General features: G+C 49.5%; 1 protein-coding gene across 1 annotated transcript in view; it reads left to right on the top strand.

Annotated features, from left to right (window-relative positions):
* Nucleotides 1–21,796, top strand: part of NDRG1 (N-myc downstream regulated 1) — a 42,816-nt gene that overhangs the window by 10,979 nt on the left and 10,041 nt on the right. The window contains exons 3-10 of the mRNA XM_084750392.1: nucleotides 688–723; nucleotides 9,548–9,653; nucleotides 12,001–12,121; nucleotides 14,393–14,455; nucleotides 15,150–15,210; nucleotides 17,103–17,189; nucleotides 19,187–19,243; nucleotides 21,124–21,227. Of these exons, the coding sequence (XP_084606518.1) occupies nucleotides 688–723; nucleotides 9,548–9,653; nucleotides 12,001–12,121; nucleotides 14,393–14,455; nucleotides 15,150–15,210; nucleotides 17,103–17,189; nucleotides 19,187–19,243; nucleotides 21,124–21,227 (635 nt within the window). The remainder of the gene's footprint in view (nucleotides 1–687; nucleotides 724–9,547; nucleotides 9,654–12,000; nucleotides 12,122–14,392; nucleotides 14,456–15,149; nucleotides 15,211–17,102; nucleotides 17,190–19,186; nucleotides 19,244–21,123; nucleotides 21,228–21,796) is intronic.

Genomic DNA, 21,796 nt, shown 5'->3' with positions numbered 1-21,796 from the left:
ATGGCTCTGGCTGGCGCCTGGCTTTCTATTGAACTCAGTCTCTCTGAGTTGGGCAGAAAACAGGCCAGTAGAAATCCTTAACAGATGCCAGCTAGACCTGTGAGGCTTCAGGCCCTCCCTGAACCACACTGCCTTGGCTTCGTGGAGGCAAAACCTTCTCCTAGCGTCCTTGGCCTTTTCCTGTCACAGAAAACTGTTAGAGATGAAAATTGTTGGGGCTGAAATTCATTGTGTGTAGACTGAGGAAAAGGCTTCAAAGTCTCATTACCCTCTTCTCTCCACAAAAGACTGGATTTAATCCAGAACGCAGGCAGACAGTGGCAGCCACAAGGAAATTGCTAGAGCAGCAGAGACACGGCCCCGTTTGAGTTTCAGGAGTACCGCACGGGGTGTGTGTAGGGCCTACCTAGCCACCTGCAGCATGCTGTCACTCAAGCTTGCACTCTGCTTCTGTCTTTAGATCTCTTTTTGGCCAAGTGTCCTTGGAAAAGAATCTAGCAGATGGGCCAGCTTTTCTACTGGGCTGCTGTTCCCTGAGATAAAACCGACAGTCTTTCTTTGCAAGGGCGAAGGGAAGCCCACTGAGCAGAGCTTAGATTTGGGCAACGGAGAGGAGCATGCATATTGACATTTGTCTCTAACCAAGGAAACTAACCCTGTAACCATGGCTCTCTTATTTCTCCACAGACCATCACTGGCCTCCTGCAAGAGTTCGATGTTCAGGCAAGTAGAGGATGTGGTCCCTTCCTTTCTCCTTTCCATTGGCACGAAGTAGCTTGCTGTTTCAATGGGGAGTCAGCAGAGAGCAGGGAGTGGGCTTGGCTTATGCCCAACACTTTGCAGCTTCTCCTGGAAGAAGCTAGTCCAAGTTCCAGGCAGGGAGGCGGGAACTGACCAGCCCCCAGGAAGGCAGACTGACACATCGCCATGTGACCCTGGAGATCTGGGCTGTGTATGGGAAATAACAGATGTCCAGTGGACTTGGGACCCAGTGCTGTGGACACATGCTAATCTTGGCTATGATAGGAAATAGGAAACTGGGGTTCTTGGCCTAAGGTTGAGGAATCTAGCCCACTCAGAGCCAGCTGGAGGGCCAGTCAGGGTGTTTCCAGCTTTGTCTAAGAGGCAGCTATAGAGTGGAGAAACCCTGGCCTCTCCAATGTCTGTGTCATCACCCCCAAACATGATTACCCTGACAGGTGGGATAGATGCGTGCAGAATTGTCTGCAGACATGCTCACCTAGACCTCTGCCAGTTCCCACCCACACATATCTTGACTTCCACCTGCTCTCTGCAGGTAGAGGAATCATGTGTAACATCTTCCAGGGTCTCCTGCTTTGATGTACACTCATCCTTCCACGTGGTGGTGAGGATTTTGCCTCGACTCTAGGAGGAAAAGAAAAAAAAATAGAACGAGGGTTAGAAGCTTGCTTAGTTCCATCACAGGTATGAGGTGGGCCTTTGAGGGTCTGGCACTAGTCTGGTTGCAGGCTACTCTGATCTTAGAGCTCCAGAGATGGCCAGCATGGGTCTGAGGCCATGACTTTTGTCTGTTCCCCTGTGAGGGCAGCTTATCCTGTGTAACTGGAAACAGGAATGAGCTATCTTAAGTCACTGCTGTATACCGGTCCTTGGAGTCCCCTAAGAAATGCAGGACCCTCACAGTGCAGAGATATCCCTCCTAATCCAAGGCCCCTGTAAAGCAGGGGACTTGTCTTTATATCCAAAGCAGTGGTGAGTGTTCTAGCCCCGACTTATGCAGCCTGAGGGAGACCCTGTGGGCTTTAATTATACAAACATAAACTCACCTTGGCCTTTGAAACGGAGCCCTGAGCCAAGGGACAGGGACCATTTGAAGGCTGTTCAGAGATGACGTTTACTTTCAGCGTGAAGCCCACCTGACAAGGAAGACAAGTCGACAGGCCTGCTGGCCCTGTGTGTAGAAGCAGGATAGGGACCACCAATGGGATCGGGCAACTCATTGGGTGGAGAGGATCGAGGGAAGGCTTTAGAGTGCTAAGGACCCACTGAGGACTGCTTGTCACTTCGTCCCTACCACTGTGTGACTAGATACTTTCTGTTTGACTCCTCGTGACCTGGTGTATCGCCTATCATAAAGTTGAGCATGTAGGAGAATCATTTCATTAGCTGAGCCCAGCACCCAGAACACAGATCTTAGTCTCCAGGGAGAGCAGGGATAATGGGGCCCCCAGCTTCACTCACATTCTTATTAAGAAGGGGAGCAGCAGCTCTGGAGAGTGGCTTGCCAGAGGCCACTCTGTGGTTGCTATAGGAGGCAGTGTCGCAGCCTGTACCTTCCTGTCTGAGACCACAGATGGTCTGGGTGGTGTTGATAATGTCACTGCCTGTTCCCATATGCATGGTGCCATATCAAGGGCTTCCTAGCCAGAACCTCCTTTAATACCTCAACAATCAGGAGAAGTACCATGTCCACCTAGCTCAGATGGAGAAACTGAGGCTGAGGTGGTAGCACTGGGTGTCACACGAGGTGCAGGTTTAGCTGTACTGGAGGAAATGCACATTTTGGGGCTCACTGTTTATAGGTACTAAGCTTGTATGTTTGGTCTCCTTGCTTCCTGTGCAGTGTCCAGAACTCTCTACCCCCTCCATCTGACTCTCTAGGATTCAGGGGGGTTTGGGTACTGTAGTGAGCTAGGAGTCAATGTAGTGTGCTGAGGACTTCGATTTATCCTGTTCAGCCCCTCTCTGTCCTGTTGGAGAGAGGGAGGGACAGAGCAGATGTGGCTAAGACTGTGACCCCCCGATCTTGCTTCAGATCACTGTGTCCTCTTGTCTCAGGGTAATAAGAGCCATGAAACTGTCTCCTGAGGCCTTGGTTAGTCAATGGATTGTGTGGGCTGAGCAGAGCTGTGACTGACATGGGGCCCACCTATGCAGTCAGGGCTGAGCCCCACAAGCCTCCTCTCCCTGATTAGGGCCTGGTGACTTGCTGCCTTTGCCCTCTAGGCCTCCCTGCTCAATGTATGATTGGTAAAGGGACTATCTGTTCTCAGAGTTAAGGCTGAGTATGGGCCCAGAGAGAGCAGGGTGTAAATACCAGCTGCCCCTTTCTGGTTGTCGACCCAATCCCTCCAGCCTCAGTTTCCTCATTTGTTTAAGTGACTTTGTATTTTAGACAGAGTGATGTTGGGGTTCTAACATCAGTGTTGTGTCAAACACAACACATCCCATCCTGTCTTGTGGGTTTTCTCCAATTTTCTTTGTGGCAAAAATGCATAGAACAGTTGACATATTCGCCACTTTTAAGTGTGTAGTTTCATGGCAATAAATGTACAGATTTAAAAAGCCCACGTTTCCCTTCTCCCAGACTTTCCACTGCCATTTTGCCTTCTCTGAATGTGTTGTTTTGGAGCACCTTGCATAAATGGAGCCACATAGCAGCTGTATTTTGATGACTGGCTAATTTCACATAGCATCATCATCTCAAAGCTGAACGTTTTGTGGCAAAAATGTTGCTCCTTGTCTTCCATGAGGTCCATGGGCAAGCTAGGCAGGCAGGTGCCCTGGGATTTCTCTGTCCACTCGATGAGTCTCCAGGGACACATGCTATCAGCTCATTGTTCCGCCTGAGGGATGATAAGACCAATGCAGCATCTGTAAGGTGGCTCCATGGGTACAAGCCTGGATGGAACTCTCCTTTGCAGACTTTTCCTATAGTTTCAGACCCCAGGGACCCCTGTCCTTAAGACTGCATCATGACTTGCAGTCTTCGGTCTGTCTGGACAACCACATGGTTTATACTATTCCACTGAACTCTTGTTAGGTCTTGGGGTTGGGGGAACATGTTGTAAGGCTTAGAATGTCTAGTCCTTCTTGGCAAGCATTCAGTATCTTCACCCTCTTCCTATTCCTCCCATCCCATGGGAGTTGGCTTGGGGACCCATCTGCCTAGTCGTGACCATCTGAAGACAGTCTGGCCTATTACATGGAGAGCAGTTCTTACTTTGACATTTTCAGTGCACCTAGCTGACTCTCCCTTTTCCCATGGTCTCAAGAGTTTAAGATTTTTTACACATCTTTTTAAAAAAAAATATTTGTTTATTTATTATTATGTATACAGTTCTCTGCCTGCATGTATACCTGCAGGCCAGACAAGGGCATCAGATCACATTATAGATGGTTGTGGGCCACCGTGTGGTTTGCTGGGAGTTGAACTCAGGACCTCTGGAGGAGCAGTCGGTACCCTTAACCTCTGAGCCATCTCTCCAGCCGCCCCCCCCCCCATCTTTTCAATGAGTGGACATGTGTGCTCCAATGCTCAGAGCTAACCAGAAAGGACTCTGCCACCAAGGCTTGACCTCCCGAGCAAGTGGTATGCACCTTACCCCCTGCCTATGTCACCTTGGGGTATCTATCTCCTTGTCTGAGCTGGACAATGTTTTATCTCATATCAATGCATGTCCCTTTGCTAAAGGGCCTCTGGATCCCTTGGTATGTCAGCTGGTGAGAAGATCACTTTAATCTGGTCCTGCTGGGACAGCTGTCCTCTGAGGGTGACAGCTCTGTCTATGAGTTTGATGAGTGGGGGTTGTGGGAGTGTTTGGGACTTGAGCTTATTTCCTTTGACTTTGATTTTGGAACTCAAGATGATCAAAACTGGCAAATGCCTTTCAATGGTCCAGCCCTGCCCTTCTGTTCCAGATGTCTAAGCCACTGGATGCCCATCTGTCCCAGGGCCTCCTAACTAGGTCACACACAGTCTAAGCTATCTTTGCAGAGAAATCTTTTTGAAGATGCCCAGGGCTGCTATTGGGAAAGTCTTAAGTTTAGGTCCAGTTGACTACTGAAAACATAACAGTCGAGAAAGTTGTAAAGTCAAAAGGGCTGACTTCTGAGCACAGAGTGTCTCCTGGAAACTGTTCTGTGCTCTCCCCAAATGGCCATATGTGAGTCTCATGCTGGCCTGGTAAGAGCAATGACTCTTCCCTCCTTTTGTTAACATCTAAGACACAACTCTAGGGAACTCACATGATGATGAGATGGGTGTTGAAGCTGACTCAGTTCCTACTTCCAGAGCCATAGTCTCTTCAGCCAGTAGTTTGGGGAGAGACTTAGTTTACACTGCTACTTCTGTCTCTAGGATGGTCATCTTGTTTTTGCTGTTAGGTCTTCAGTGTCAGTGGTTCTCAACTTTCCTAATGCTGCGCCCCTTTAATTCAGTTCCTTATGTCATGGTGACCCCCAGCCATAGGATTATTTCATTGCTACTTCATGACTGTAATTCTGTTACTGTTATGAATTGTAGTATAAATATCTGATATGCAACCCTAAAGTCAGGACCCACAGGTTGATAGTCACTGGTCTAATGCCTTCTACCTAAGCCTTGCTTGTTTAAACGGCGCTCTCTGATTTGGTTTCCATGGGAATATGTTAGCACACACAGAGCACTGTGGAAAACGAGCAGATGGTCTCTTTAGGGCCTCCTGGAGGGTAGAGGGCCAGACAGTGTGGCTGGCCTTGGTAATTCTCGAGCTTGGTTCCTGTCTCACTGGAGTAAGCTAGGCTGGAGGTTGTTTCTTTGCTCTTCTGTTGCAAGCCCATCTGCTCATGGGAAATGCAAACAAACAGGCATCTGGAACTAAGTTCTTTCTCTACACCGTTGCTTTTTGTTTTCATTCCCCGTTTCATTCATTCTAGAGGCTGCAGAGCTCTCACGATAGGTTATGAGTTCTTATTCCCTCATTTCCTGTCCTTTCCTTGTCCTGTCCCCACTTCCCAGCAAAGCTTCTGGGGTTTAGAAACTCCATTGGCAGATGGCAGAGATGCACAGCTGGATGTGACATGCCAGCTGCCTGCTCTGGGGTTTCCTAGTACAGTACAGGAAAGCCATGGAGGCTGAGGCTTGGAGCTGTAGTGATAAACCTGTGCCAGACCAGGATCCATTAGGCTGACCCAGGTAGACTTTCATCTGGCAACAGGAAGTGCTGTGGACAGAAGTCCTTAGTCACCTGCTTCTTGTCCCTAAGGCTTAGTTCTAATCTGTGAAACATATGGGGACAGGGTGCCACCCCCACAACGGGCATGGCTAGCCTTCCATCCATGTACCTCCATCCTACATGGTCATGCTTAGGCACAGACCACTGTGCTTCTCTAGTAGATTGTGGGTAACGACTGGTCACTCCTTTTTCTTTTCCTGCCTGAGGAACATTCTTCCTCTGTCTGCTTTCCTTGGAGACTCCAGGTCTCTAGTGTGACCCTAGACCGAGGCTGACATAAAGACACAACTGCTGTGACCTTCTCTTCTCTTCTCTTCTCTTCTCTTCTCTTCTCTTCTCTTCTCTTCTCTTCTCTTCTCTTCTCTTCTCCTCTCCTCTCCTCTCTGTCTAGGTGGGATGGTAGCACAGTGAGTGGTGTTGTCTTGGGTCATTTTAGTCTCATCTCCTAGTGTCTCCTGCAGTGTGACATGATCCCAGGCTTGCTGGCCTAGGGGAGGGGTGGTCTAAGCCACCACTAGCTGCCCTAGAATCTGGGAGAGTGCCATCCTCTAGCATCTTCCTGGGTCCTTCAGGGAAGGAATGGTGAAATCATGGTGGGTGCAGCAGCTGGTTTCTAGAGCCCCAGATTATCCAGCCAGGGGCTTAAGCCATTCTATCTCCACAGTAATCTCCTCTCCAGCGGTTGCCATAACAACCCACATGGAGAGAGGTACCAAGGACCCGTCTGCTAGGTGGTCACCAGGGAGTCACGGGCCATGTTGCTTCCTGGCTCCCTAGACTTCCCCATCTGCACACAGTAGAAAATGGACTTTAAGAGACCAAGCTGTGAACCTGAGCTGCTACCATCCTAGCTGTGTGACTTTAGGTGTGAGCTTGACCTCTCTTCCGCCTCAGTTGCCTCAGTTATGCAGTATGGTAGTTGTTAGGCAGTGGAGTCGTATGGATTCCATGAGAGCATGTGACAAAGCTCGAGGTGGGGTCTGCAGTAAGACAGAGTGACTGCAGCAGCCTTTCCTGCTACCTTTATATGTCATCCTGCCCCTGGGGACAATAGTTTCTAGACTCTTCAGAGCAAGTGAGAGACAGGATCTGTCTCATGTCTTTCTGGCTGTACGGCCTCTGAGCTGAGTCTCTTACTGTCTGCCTCTGACCTGCTATAGCATTGTGTGTGAGAAGAATAAGAGACAGGTTCTCCCAGCATCCCAGCAAGATGACTATGACTCCTCATGACTCCAGATGACTCCTGCGTCATCCCTGATGACTCCCAACACAGAGGATTGCCTCCTGTCAACATATAGTTCTGATGTCCCCACAGCCCTGAGCCCTGCTGTGCACAGGCAGGGTTCCAGTAGAACAGGAAGACACATTAGGGTAGTATCTATTTCTTGAGTGGAGAGGTGACTCTTTTGAGTTAACACTGTAATCTGTAAGGCTTCTAAAGAGGTGAGCCAAAGTCAGTTATATATACATCTCCACCCCAAAGCCTGTCTTGGGCCCCAAGGGTCAGTGCCCTCTGCCCGGCTCTGTTCCCACTCCCCTCGCCATCACTGGCAATCAGGCTCCTAGGTTGGGGATATGCTGTCCCTTCTTAGAGGTGAGGCCCAGAAGGCTTATGCTTATGCTTTTGGAGTGGGACAAAGAGTTGAAGGGTAGTATCCACAGGGAGGCTGGCTTGGCCTATTTTTAGAAGGAGCCATGTGGGTTAGCCCCCAGACAATAAAGAATGTGGGCCCACAATGGACCATTGTTCCCATGGTGGCTTCAGGGCCAGCAGATGACCCATGTCCCACGGGCTAGGCTGTTGCTTCTGTCCTATGGATTTTTCCAGTACAGAAAAGAAGTGCTGAGCCTGAGGGAAAGAGGGAAGGGAGGCAGGACTGGGCTTTGTGTTTCAGGGGATTTATTTTAGGGATCATACGGCATATGGCTCAGGAGACCCCTGTACCGGGGGTGTAAGTAGCTGGGTATCCCTGCCTATGCTTGCCAGTGCCTACCTATGCCTGACTGTGTCTTCCGGTGCCTGCCTGTGCCTGCCTGCGCCTGTGCCAATGCTAGCCTCTGCCTGCCGTGTCACTACTCCCTCATAGACACTGCCACAGGTTCAAGTTCTTATCCCATAGAGTGGGAAGGGGGGGAGGGCTCCAGGCTTGTTTGTTTCAGGGTTAGGGACCCCCCTGCATCTCTTTGTTCTGGTGGGGACAGGGCGAGCTCTTGAGTTTATGTGCTCATGTGGGTTTGAGACAATATGCAGCCCAGGCTGCCCTCAAACTCTCCATCATCCTGCCTTCCCTTCACCAGTGCTGGGGTTATCGATGTGCATGCATAGCCACAAGCACTTAGGGTAAGGCTGTGGTGAGATGCCACACGGGGAACTGGGCATGTGGCTCAGTGGTAGAATACTTGCCTAGTGGGTGTGCGAGGCTCTGGATTCCCAGTATGTGTAAACAGCAAAAAAGAAAGCATAGCACTCAGAGATCGTACTTTGGAGGTGGGGGCCCTGGAGGGAGGGCTCGTTCCTCCTGTTCTGTACCAGTGAGTCCATGTGCATTTCTTTACTAGTACACCCATGTGTGTAGCTATATTAGTCCCTCCATGGGCACTGCCATTCAGGGACATCTGTGTGTACTGTTTACTAGGACATCGCTGTGCCCTGTTCTACTTGAAACTGTATATCCATGTCCACGTGCAGAATTATAATAGCATATTTATATGTGCTGCCTTACCAATAATTTATGAGCACTGCTATTCCAGTACATCCGTGTGCACCATGTTAGCCATACATCCATGTTTAATGCTGTGCTTGTATGTCCATCTGCGTTGCTCTACTGGTTCCTGCCTATTCTATTGCTACAAACATGTGCTCTGCTATTTTTTTATGGGCACGAGCATTAGTATGCAAGTGCATCCCTGTGCTCTGTTGTATGTGCATGCATGCCCGTGCTGCAATAGTGCCCCAGTGGGGAAATCCCTGTCCCCATGGGCTTTACAGCCTTATTCCGGCCACCCCAAGTCTTGGAGGATGGAGGCTGCTCCTGTGACAGGTTAGAGTGACTTTTCCAGACCACTGTTTCTGAGTGGTTAGCCTTATCCCTTTCTCTCACATGAGATCGTGGGAGCCACTCTTGTCTGCTGTCTGTCACCTCATGAGACTTGTTTGGGCCCTAGATTTGGGGAGGATGTTGGTGACACCTAGAATCTTCTACATCCTAGTTTAATATTACATTGTTGCAAGCTGATCCATAGTGGCCTTCTGAGGAGCAAGTTGACCCCAATATTTGCAACCTCTGTGAATATATGAAGTGCGAGATGCAGAAATCACAGCTGGTTGGCTGGGGAACTTGCCTCTGTGTCACCTACCTGACTCTGGTTGTGGCTGGAGGCATCATACTGCCCTTCAGGGGCCTTGCAAGAGAGGAAGGATCTAGAAAGAAATGGTCCAGCTCTGGGGTCCAAAGGACGTGTGTGTTTGGGGTATCTCAGGACACAGTTGGGAACATGACAGCTGTGAACCAGCCACACCGCCACTGTGACTCCCATGTAATGGGCCTCTGTCTGCGTTCTCTCCTCAGGAGCAGGATATTGAGACCCTACATGGCTCCCTGCATGTCACACTGTGTGGGACCCCCAAAGGCAACCGTCCTGTCATCCTCACATATCACGACATTGGCATGAACCGTGAGTATGGAGCGCTGGGTTGACTGGGGGAGGGCTGGTGGAAGTCAGCAGCTCTTTGTGCTTTCAGAACCTCTTGGAGCTATTCTGGAAGGAACTCTTGTCTCAGCCTGGAGAAACCTGAATGAAACATATTGTGCTATTAGTACTGGATTCTCTGGGAAATGGAAGCAAGAGCTTCTTTTGCCTGACTACCTGCTGCAGTAACTTAAAAATTAATAGATGCAATGACCTTTGATTTAGATATCACCACGGAGATGTACAGCCAGCACCACAAACAGCTTTAGGACACTGTAGTCCCTCTTAAGAGAGGCCTTGCTCTCTTTCTCCATTGCCCTGCTCTTCCACTCCCCCCAGCCCTCCAGAAGACACCTTGTCTCTTTCTATGTGTCACTAGAACCTCGTATAAGCATACTCCTTCAGTGTGTGGTCCCTCATGATTGGCTCATGACTGGCTTTGCCCATGTTTTCAAGATTTAAATGTGTTGAAGCTTTTGTCAATATTTCACCTTTGTTGTTGTTGTTGTTATTGTTGATGATGATGAATAAGATAGATTCTACTAAATGGAAACCACACTTGGTCTCCCATTTTTTTTCCTCCAACAGACAGCATGGTCAGGCCTGTCACAGCAATACCATGCTCCGAGTACCAATTTCTGTCTTAGTCACTATTCTACTGCTGTGTAGAGGCACCATGACCGCAACTCTTGCAAAAGAAAGCATTTAGTTGAGGGCGTGCTTACAGTTTTGGAGCTTTAGTCCCTGGTCATGAGCATGGAGGCAGGTGGGTGCTGGAGACATACCTGAGAGCTATATCCTAATCCATCAGAGAGAGAGAGAGACAGAGACAGAGACACAGACACAGAGACAGACAGACAGAGACAGAGAGACACACAGAGAGACAGACACACACACACACACACAGAGAGAGAAAGACAGGGAGATAGACAGAAAGAGACAGAGAGACAGAGAGACAGAGAGAGACAGAGAGAGACAAAGAGACAGAGGCACACACAGAGAAAGACAGAGAGATAGACAGACAGAAAGAGACAGAGAGAGAGAGACAGAGAAAAAGAGATAGAGAGAGAGACAGAGAGAAAGAGACAGAGAGAGACAAAGACACAGAGACACACAGAGAGAGAGACAGACAGAAAGAGACAGAGAGAGAGAGAGAGAGAGAGGCAGAGAGAGAGAGAGAGAGACAGACAGACAGACAGACAGACAGAGACAGGGGGGGGGGCAGGGAGACTGGGCCTGGCATGGGCTTTTGAAATCTGAAAGTCCATCCCAGTGACACTGCTCTCCCATCAAGACCATACCTAATCCTTCTAATCTTTTCAAATAGTGCCACTCCCCTATGACTAAGTATTCAAATATGTGAGCCCATGGGGGCCATTCTTATTCAAACCACCACACTGGAAGATGGATATTTGTGTTCCTCACACTTAACTGTGCAACTACAATATTTAAACACAGTGTTGTAGGAAATGTCTCACGTTGAATTTTCAAGATGACACAAAGTAAGCCAGGCTTGACAGCTTATGCTTGTCCCTTGTGCTCCCACCCCCCCCCCACTCCTTTCAGTCCCCCAGCACTTGGGAAGCCAAGGCCAGGGCATTGCTATGAGTTGAGACCAACCTAGACCACATAGTAAGTTAAAGGGCATTCTGAGCTACAGAAAAGAAAACAAACAAACAAACAAACAAACAAAATCGAGGTGTGGTGATAGTAGTGCACTCCTCTCTAATCCCAGCACTTGTGGGCGGAGGCAGGAAGATAAGATGTTCAAGGACAGCCTCAACTACATAGCTGGCTGTCTTTGCCACAGGCCCTTAGCAGGTGGGAGACTCATCCTAGGAGGCACAGGTGGATGCTTCCTCCTTTAACTCAAGTGCTCCTTGTTTAAAAATTATGTGTGCATTGAAAAGTGCCCCAGATCCTACAGCCTGGGAGACCCAGAGAAGTTCATGAGTGGATACATCCTGTATTATCTCCATGGCGACCTGCCAGAGAGGAGGCAGAGCTGGAATCTCAGCCCCGTCTGTCTTTGATTGTGAACTGAGGACTCAAGCTTAGGGACCAGTTCTATACTACACCAGACCTTAGCTCGATGATTTTTTTTCCTGCCTCTGTCACCGGAAAGAGAGAGAGGTCTGGCGGGGAGACAGACTTGTACTATTTCTTTTTGAGATAAGGTCTTAGTATGTAGGGTAACTGGCCTAGAACTCTGTGTGTAGACCAGGGTGGCCTCGAACTCACAGAGATGCATACTCTCTTGGGAGCTCCTCGCCATCCCTCTCCATTTCCTCTGCTAACTTCTTTCTCATCCGCCCCTTGCTGTGTCCTGCAGACAAGACCTGCTACAACCCCCTCTTCAACTCCGAGGACATGCAGGAGATCACACAGCATTTTGCTGTCTGCCATGTGGATGCCCCGGGCCAACAGGATGGTGCCCCTTCCTTCCCAGTGGGGTAAGAGTGGGGACCTTTACCCCAGGAACAGGTGGGGTGCAGGTAAGGTAGGAAATGCCAGTGGTAAAATGCTACATTAAGCATTTCTAAGTTGGCCACAATGCTGCACACATATCTGGAATCTCGGCACCTGGGAAGCTGAGACAGGAGGATCACTAGTTTGAGATCAACTTGGGCTCATACCAAAACCATCTTAAAAAAATCTTTCTTAAAAAGAAAAGACGGAAAAAAACAAAACCCAGCACAATATATTTTATTTCCACCGTTTTTATGGCTACATGTGTGTATAACATAACATTTACCCATTAACTTGTTTACTTGTTTCTTTTTCCATTTGTGTGAGTGTGTGTGTGTGTGTGTGTGTGTGTGTGTGTGCATGCACACGCACCATCTTTCTCCAAGATGTCTTTCTAACTCAAGCTGATAGACACTGTGTCTAGTAAACCCAGACTCCACATCCCAGTTAGGCTGGCAGTTGTTTGTTATCATTTCAGGCCAGAGGTGGGAATAGCCTTGCCATGGTGAACTAGCCAGTAGAGGAAACCTAGAAAGAAGGGGGGGGGGGAAGGACGGGGGAGGGAGGGGCATGACTCCTGCAGTGCTTCCTCAACAACAAATATTATCCCTTACACCTCAGCAGCCAGTGGTCTGTGACTGGAGTTCTTAGGTTATTCTTGGTGAAGACGCAGTGGCATGGAGGGGGAGCTTCAGAGCTTGTGAATGGCCACACAGTGGGATGGAGAGTTGGGCTCCAACTCTGGTTTGCCTATGGGAGGCTTCTGTCTCTGAGGGCCTTGCTCACCCTGCTGGTTTCCCAAGTGCCGCTGTGATGTGAGGTTGTGCTTGCTGATTCTTACAACATCTCTTGCAGGAGGGGTCACCTCACGGTCTCCTCCTCCCCTGGCATACAGGAACAACTTCTCTGAGTTTACAGCTTCCCACACAGTCCCTGTGAGCGCTTACGGACAGTGGTCCTCTTTTATTACTGATCTCAGCTCTTAGTTACTAGCTTTCATCAGAGAAGAAGAAAAAGGACACCTGACCCTTCGGGGACAGGCCCAGGTGTAAAGAGCTTGTTCAACAATGGGGTATAGTAAACTGTAAGACAGCGGACAAAACCAGGCCTTCTACCACTGAGTCAGCTTTGACAACCTTCTGAGAGATGAGGGGAGGGAGGTCAGGCAGAGGCTTTTACTCCCTAGGTGAAGTTTCACAATGTTACTAGACCTGCCTTCCCCACAGAAGTATGTGAAGTGTATCTGTAGATTAAGATGTGGGCATGTGCCCCCCAAGTTTACTAGACGCCTTCAGTTTGCCTAAGGTAGAATGCCGTTGGAACAGGATGTGGCTTCTTCCTGCTTTCTGGAGCCAGGACTTCGTGTCTTGGGGCTATCAAAACAGCACTGGGGATCAGTGCTTTCTCTTTTCTTTTTTTGAATCTGTTTCCTGCTCTATTTTCTCGTATCCTCAACCCCAGGAAGCTGACAAAAAAAGGAAAGGGAATCCTTCATAGTTAGGTGGCCTTTCCATTATTGTGCTTGGGAGGGTCTGCCTCCAAGCTGAGATGTGACCACTCCCAAAGGAGACCATGTCTTTGTCGCTCCTTTCTCCTAAAGCTGTCTCCGCTTAAGTAAAGTTACACCATCCAGGCTCTTTCAGCTCTTTCAGAGCCTTCCACATGTGTTCTCTGTCTAGGATGCATTTCCCCACTAGGCTATGGCACTGTCTCAGCATCATTTCCTCTAGGAAGCCCTTCCTGACCAATGAGCGAAGCCCTTGTTTCCATGACCTTCGAGCCCTCTGCTTCCGTCCCTCCCAGCTCTTGTCACACATTGCACTCCTTTCTGTTGACTCACATGAGTCTCGGTACTGCCTGTGCCTGCCAAGTCTCCACGGGATCACAGAGAACCTGGCCCGTGAGCTCATCCAGAACCACTGCAGGAGGTTCACACTTGTTCCTTCTTCCTGAGGCCCCAGTTGTGAAATGCCATGTGATCTGTGTGATATCTGTCCCTAGCATCTTATCCCCAAAGGTCATCAGAGAGAGGACAGATCTTCTGTCCAGCCACCTTCTGAGTTTAGATAGCCAAGTGACAACTGAGTGGCTGATAAGACTCATGTAGGACCAGAGAAGAGGAAGCTACAGGGTTAGGGTGTCTGTCTGTGGAGGGACCAGCTGGTACCCGGGCTTTCAGAATATCCTCATATGAGTGATTTGTTTCTCCCAGAATCTGGGGTCTCAAGATCTGCCTCCTCATGTCCCCCCTGCAGGTACATGTACCCCTCAATGGATCAGCTGGCTGAAATGCTTCCTGGAGTCCTTCACCAGTTTGGGTAAGAGCAAGGGACCCTCTCTTCCAAGGTTGCAGGGAAGGGCAAATGCTAGCCTCCTTCTCTTCCTTGGCCTGACTGTTAAAGTGCAGGTTGGAGTTCTCAGAAGAGTCAGAAAGGAGCTCACTGCAGCTTGTACCCACTGTTTTCCCAGTTCAGCATCCCACTCTGTGTCCTTCCTTCTTGAGTGGCCCCAATGCCCACTCTGACCTTGCTTCCTGATCCCATGGGACACTCTGGAATAGTGTCCCCTGGGAACTTGGCTTGTCTCTCCAGACTCTGATTCTGCCCTTGTAAGCTCCCCTTTCTCTCTCGCTGCAGCCTCTCCTAAGGTTAAACCCCATGGTTCTGGCTCAATTCTCTTTCCAAGTTTCAGAATGCAGAATAAAGCTTGGGAGTCGGGTGAGGCAGCTTCCTAGTGGGCCTTCCTGTAAATGCTAGACATCTCAGAACCTTGACTGGCTGCAGCCAGAGGAAAAGGAGCAAGAGGAACGAGGGTCCCAAGGTCACAGCACTGGACCTGGAGGCCACATCAAGGCAGCCTGCCCTTCACGGCACAGGCAAGCTTGTTGGCATCCTCAGCAATGACATCTAAGGGGTGGAGCTCTTAGGAGTAAGTGAGGGACAGTTATAGGAGTGGGCAGGGCTCCGTCCTATCATCTTTCTTTGGAGATCTGATTGTTCACTTGGTTTCCAGGCTCAAGAGTGTCATTGGCATGGGGACAGGAGCTGGTGCCTACATCCTGACCCGCTTCGCAGTAAGTTTCTTTGCACTTTGGAAAATTAAATTTAAAAAAGTTATCTGGGGGAGCTAGGCAGTTGTGGCACACACCTTTAATCCCAGCACTCTGGAGACAGAGCCAGGTGGAGGAGTTGCAGGCCAGCCTGGTCTACAGAGTGAGTTCCAGGACAGTTAGAGATACACAGAGAAACCCTGTCTTAGGAAAAAAAAAAAACATTTAGTGACCAAGGGGCTAGCTGAGCTGGAAAGAGTATTTCTTTGTAAGCATACAGAGTTGAGGATTGGAGTTCAAACCCCCAGAACCCATGTGAAAGATAGACATGGCTGCAGGTGCCCTTAACCTCAGCATGGCCATGGGATGGAGACAGGTGCATTTGGAGTGTGGGGTGCTGCAGAAAGCAAGGGGCGGGTGTTAGAGGAATCTCAATCCTGGTTTGGCATCCTTTAAGTGGGCAATCACTGCACTGAAGTTAGGAAAGCAGGGAGAATGGCTGGGGATCATAAACCTGCTTAAAATAGCTGAGCAATGAAACATGCTAATTATGTGTCTGGCAGCAACGGCTTGTCTGTGAAAAATAAACTGGTTTTAATACTCGTTAATGTAGCTTGTTTGACCTGTGAGGTAGATCCAAGATACATTAGCATACCAGTTTTTAGAATCTGGCAAGCCAGCCTAGCCTAAAAGGAGAGTTTCCTATTTGATGTGAGACCCTGTCTCAAGAGAATGCAGTGAGTGGACAGCAACAGAGAGAGGTGCCTGTGCCTTGCCCTGGCGCATCTGTGTGGATGTTCTGCGCATGTATACTTGCACACTCTGCCCCCCCCCCCCACACACACACAAATAAAATTTGAAAAGCATTAAAAAAAAAACACAGGAAACAACAAATTGAGCTGTACTTCGCTTTCGTTTTCCCAAGTAAGAGCCACCGGGGCCATTGGTAGCATGTGCCCCATGGGTACCTGTACATGTACCTTATGCTCTCATACTAATAGCTTTGGTCTTTTGTTCTGAAATGCCACACTAAATGGGCTTTTTGGTCACTAGCCTTGTTCCCTGCACAGGAAATGTGGTTGCCTTCCCACTAATAGCACCCACTGATCCTGCACTGTTTTATCTCTGGGTTTTGTGACCCAGGTCCTCTGGGATCCTGATGGAGTCTAAATCATTATCAGACGCATGCTAAGGTGACAGTGACCACTGTTAGCACCGTGGGTATCCTTCTTTCTTGTCTTTGCCAGTTACCTAAAAGTGGCTCATGCCCTTCAACCCAAGGTATTTTGATGCTTAGTAAGTGTAGCATCTTGATGGTGCTCAGGTATGCCGTCAAAGTGTAAATCAACCTGTGCAGCAGCTTCAGTTAAAGGCTGGGATGGTCTAGGGGTCCTAAATGCATACGCATCCCAGGTCACAGAGCCACAGGGCATTTCCAGCCCTTCTCACTTAGCTGTGGCTTGGCTGTTGCACACTGGTCCTCTGGGGAAGCTGATGCTCTGTGAGGTGAGGGGACATGATCAGAAGGTCCTCAAAGTTCAAGTCCTGGGCATTCATTCTTTTTCTATGGCTTATTCCTCCTGCTCTCTTGAGGACCTAATCAAGTGCTTTTTTGTTTTGTTTTGTTTTGTTTTGTTTGTTTTTGAGGCAGGGTTTCTCTGTGTAGTCCTGGCTGTCCTGGACTCACTTTGTAGATCAGGCTGACTTTGATCTCATAGAGATCCTTCTGCTCTGCCCCAGAGTGCTGGGATTAAAAGCATGGGCCAACATGCTTGGCATCCTGATAAGTAAGACCTCCACTTCTGCACTGCCTATTCAGGGAGCCATTAATACCTGCTCCAAGGCCCCACTGTTGTTGGCTTAAAGCCCTGAGTATTTCTATCTCTCTACTATATCTCATGTTGTGTCTCTAACAGCTCAACAACCCTGAGATGGTGGAGGGCCTCGTCCTCATGAATGTGAACCCCTGTGCAGAAGGCTGGATGGACTGGGCTGCCTCCAAGGTAAGGCCAGGCAGGGCAGGCAGGTGGGGTCCCAGTTGCTACTCAGAGGAGCACTCTCTTGGCCTTGCTTCCACTTTCTCTTCCTCAGCCCTGTTTAGGCTAGCAACCATTTGCTACTCAAAAGGTCTTAGTGGCTCAGCCCTGGCTGCCATCTCAAGAACCCCTGTTGAGTTTTAAAGTGGTGATTGCTTTTCTTTTTTTCTATAAAGTCTGCCAAGGACAGGGAGAAACTCTCTATCATGATGGGACAAAGCTGCACAGGCTGGGGTGGCTAGTCTCTCATTGGGGTAGTGGTTTTGTTAATTTGGGCAGCTGCTGGGGATGAGGGGCATGGGCGGCACTCACCACCTCCTGCCTGCTAGATGCTGTGTTTCTTCCTAAAGCATTGGTAAGAGTTTGAGAGCCCTGTGTCTGCCTGTAGGGCAGCCCAGAGCAAAGGATCCTCCCTGGTTTTTATTTTATTTTCCAGCTGAGAAAGGGGCATTCCATTGGGACCCGCTTGGCAGCTGGTCTGCTGTTCTGAGCCAAACAAGGAGGTTTGGGGCACTTGCCTCTGGCTGAGATAAGCTGTAGATTTAATGACTTCCCCATGTGCAGTTCCTCTGGCCTTGAAGGACAGGCTGGATATCTAGGGCCCTTGTACACCAGCCATGAGTGTCAGACCCGGTGATGCCTGGCTGACTTGTGGAATCCTTACTTTAGGAGCCTTACTGTGGCCTGATGACCTGGTTCTTTTTTGTTTTGGTTTGGTTTTGGTTTGGTTTGAGACAGAGTCTCTCTGTGTTAGCTTGGCTGTTCTGGACTCACTTTGTAGATCAGGCTGGCCTTAAATTCACAGTTATCCACCTGCCTCTGCCTCCCAAGGGCTGAGATTAAAGGCGTGTGCCACCATGCCCGGCACGATAACCTGATTCTTAACACCTCCAGTTATAGACAAGAGACTTGAGAGCTAGTGCCTTCAGCCAGCCAAATCTGCTGCAGGTGGCCATCAAGGCAGTCCAGGACCCCAGGTCAAATGCTCATCTCCCTTACCCATCTCTACCCAAACTGGACTACCAGTGCTATCTATCTTATATCTAAAGAGAGAGCATCTACAGTGTACGTGTAGCATTTGTACAGCTCCTGTTATATACCTAGTAGCTTGAATTTTATGAATGTTTATTGAGCACCAATTGCATACTACTATGCTTTCTGATCCTGCTATATACAGTCGCTTTGGAGGTGGTCTAGGGAGTCCTTAGTGAATTCAGAGACTTCAAGGAATTCATAGACCAGAAACTGTCTGCAGGGGAGAATCTCGCGGCTGGTGTAGGAAAGGCAGTCAGAGCTGAGCAGACACAGAGCTGTGGATAGGGAGATCACCATATGTTGGGGTGATGAGACCTTTCTGTTGAGGGCTTGGTGAGCCTTGGGCACAGGGAAAGCTTGGTCTAGCTAGGTCATGGTTTCGCCCCATTTTCTGTATGTCTCCTCTATGTCAGCTCTGATGGAAAGGAACTGAATGGAAAGCCAGGCCTGGGCTGCCCTGGACTGTAGGTCCAGGAAGGGACTGGAGACAGGATCTTAACTGCCATACAGGCAGATCTGTGACATCCAAGATGTCTGCACTAACCAACTTCCACTGAGGAAAGGCTTATTTAGATTCATCATCTTGAAGGATTTGGTCCATGATCTGGCCCTACGGCAAGACAATATGTCGTGGCAATATGTTAGCCATGGGCTGGGAGTAAAAATTAACTACCCCAGTGTCCTGTAGGCCTCATGTGGGCATCAGTCTCTTAAAGTTTCCCTGCCTCCTCCTAGTAATACCAAGCTAGGGAGCAAGCCTTTGGGACACATCCCAGAGTCAAGTTCTAGCCAGACTGTCATGGAGACCCGGATGAGGCCCTGGAAGCCAGGTGGGGTCACTCTGCTTCCAGGGCCCCAGGGTGGCTGACTTTCTCCTCTCTCTGCTGCTCAGTCCCAGTTGCCAATTTTTCTTGGTTCACCCTCCACAGATCTCAGGATGGACCCAGGCCCTGCCAGACATGGTGGTGTCCCACCTCTTCGGCAAGGTGAGTGGTGTGGGCCTCAGTCCTGCTGTCCTTCACTGAGCACTTAACCATGCAGCACTCAGCACAGGGCCACGTGGGCAGGTTGTACAAACAAGATACAATTAAGGGGTTACGCAGGCTGAGGTCTGTGCCTTGTTGTGAAGCACTGACTCATGGCCAGCAAGCGATTCATACTGTTTTTCTAGCCACCTCCCCTTTGATAATTTCATACATATGTACAATGTCTTTTGATCAAATGTACCCAAGTTCTTCCCTTTCAGACTTCCCACATCTCCTTCCTGACTTCGTGTGTGTGTGTGTGTGTGTGTGTGTGTGTGTGTGTGTGTGTGTGTGTATGCGTGTGTGTTTTAAATTACTAAATCATGCTGGTGCTTCTAGTATGAGTAAGAATATAGGGCTATCCACTAGAGCATGGATAACCTACCTGGGGCACCATCTTTGAAGAGAATTGATCCCCCTCCTTCCCTCCAGCAGCCATCAACAGCCAATAGCTCCTCACCAGGGGTGTGGCTTCCTGATAAACTCTTTGCTGAAGCACAGTATGCTGCCTCTTTGAACAAATCCACCACCCATCACAGCAACTAAAATAATGGCCATGCCCTTCTCCACCTCCCCTCCAATGCCTTGTACCATTAGCTATCCTCCTCTCCTCCTCTCACTCCTTTCAGGCACCATCTTCTCTGCTTTCTGTCACTCTAGATTTGTTCATGAATCCTGTACTTCTCTCTGTGTGGCTTCTGTGTAGCATGATTATTTTAGAATATACTCACACTGTTTTGGACACCATCATCCATTTGGTACTGTGTAATATTCCACTGAATGGACGTACCACAGGCTTTCTGTTGACCTGTGTTGGGCCTTTATTTTCAACAGCTTGGGGTTGTTGATAAGTGAAGTCTGCAGTGCACATGTCTGTGGGATCAGCTCCATGTCTGTGTGAGGCTCCATCCCCAATACCAAGGCTTAGCTCATGGAGTCTGTTCAGGAACTCTTAACTCTATTACCCTGGGGTAAACATTGGCATTCATTCCAGCTAAGGACGTTCATACCAGAGGCTGAATGACTTGTATAAGGTCTCTAGGAGACCAGGAGAGGTGTGACTGGGATTTGGCTACAGCGTACAGTCTCCTAAGCCTCTGCGCTTGCCTGGTTCTTACATTGGCTGAAGGCAGAGCAGGCACATATACAGCATTCTGGTGTCAGGCCTGGCCTCTGCTTCTGTCTGGTGTCACATCTCTAGCCTCATCCGAGGCCAGCAGCCATGAGGGAGGATGTACTTTTGGCTCACATCCAAGTTCAATGTCTGGAAACCCCCTGGTTGCCCAGACTCAGAGGCACTGTTCATTGGATGTATCATTCTCTGCTGCTGAGCTCATGAATGTGACAACACTTTGAAGCCCTCCTGAGTCTCAGGGCAGCAGAAAGCACCCTGGTTTGGTGTCACTCTTTGGCTTGTAACGGAATTGGCTTAGAGCAACCTCAGGTTATCACCACACAGTTCAGACTGTCCCCAGGTCCCTTGAGGCTCGCTGGTGCCCACGAGTTACGGCTTCCCTCAGACCACATCCCCTCAGGATGTCTTTGTCATGACTAAGCTGCCTTGTTGACAAAGGGTCTTTCTGATCCCCTAGGTGACAGGGTCAGGTTGCTTAGAGGTCTACTGTGAAATGGAAGTCCTGAGTATGGCTGAGGCTCCTGAGGGAAAGCTGGGCCTCCCTGGTGGGCTCCTTCCGGCTGCTTGTAGCTGTCACTCAGCAGTCCACACTGAACACCACAGACATGCCATGTCCCCAGCCTCTGTCTCAGCCATGCTTTCCCTCCCTCTCCCTGTGGCTGGAGACTGGTGACAAGCCTTCCCACTCTTCCCTCTGTCCCCATAGGAGGAGATACACAACAACGTGGAGGTTGTGCACACGTACCGCCAGCACATCCTCAATGACATGAACCCCAGCAACCTACACCTATTCATCAGCGCCTACAACAGGTAAGTGCCCCGTGCAAGGGTAAGCTCTGCCGTGTCACACTGGGGTCCTCATCAGTTCCTGCAGCAGGCCCGGCATACAAGCGGAGGGCAGGACCTTGCAGCTATGGGTTAATAGAGTGGGGCCTAGGAAAGACAATGGCTGTGTAGGAGCTGCCTGGCCCTTGGCACTCAGTGAGCTCTACTGGCATCTGAGCTCCTACCCAGACTCTGGGGCCAGATGAGTGGGATGCAGCTGAGCCATCAGAGAGGAGAGTTGAGGCATGTGCCCAAGGCTGACTCAGAATAAAAGCCGCTGTGGGTTAGAGCTGGGTAACAGAGCGGAACACTGTGGGAACCCTGGGGGCTGCTGGGAGGAGAGTCTGCCCAGCTGAGGATAAAGGATGAGGAGCTTGTTTGGAGTTTCTCTGGGGAGGGGACTATATAGGGTCATTAGCATCAGTCAAAGGTTCTGGAACCTTCTAGTCTATTCCCTGCCCCAGCCTGTGGAAGCCCCTCTGTCACACTCCCAACACAGGGGTGAGTAGTGAGCCTTGCACCTAGGACCTAGGACTTAACCTCCTAGAAGTGAG

This window comes from Acomys minous, assembly GCF_964271855.1.
Source record: "Acomys minous genome assembly, chromosome: 12".
Taxonomy (NCBI): domain Eukaryota; kingdom Metazoa; phylum Chordata; class Mammalia; order Rodentia; family Muridae; genus Acomys; species Acomys minous.
Note: the sequence above shows the minus strand (reverse complement) of the source record. Positions and strands in the feature narration are given on the sequence as shown.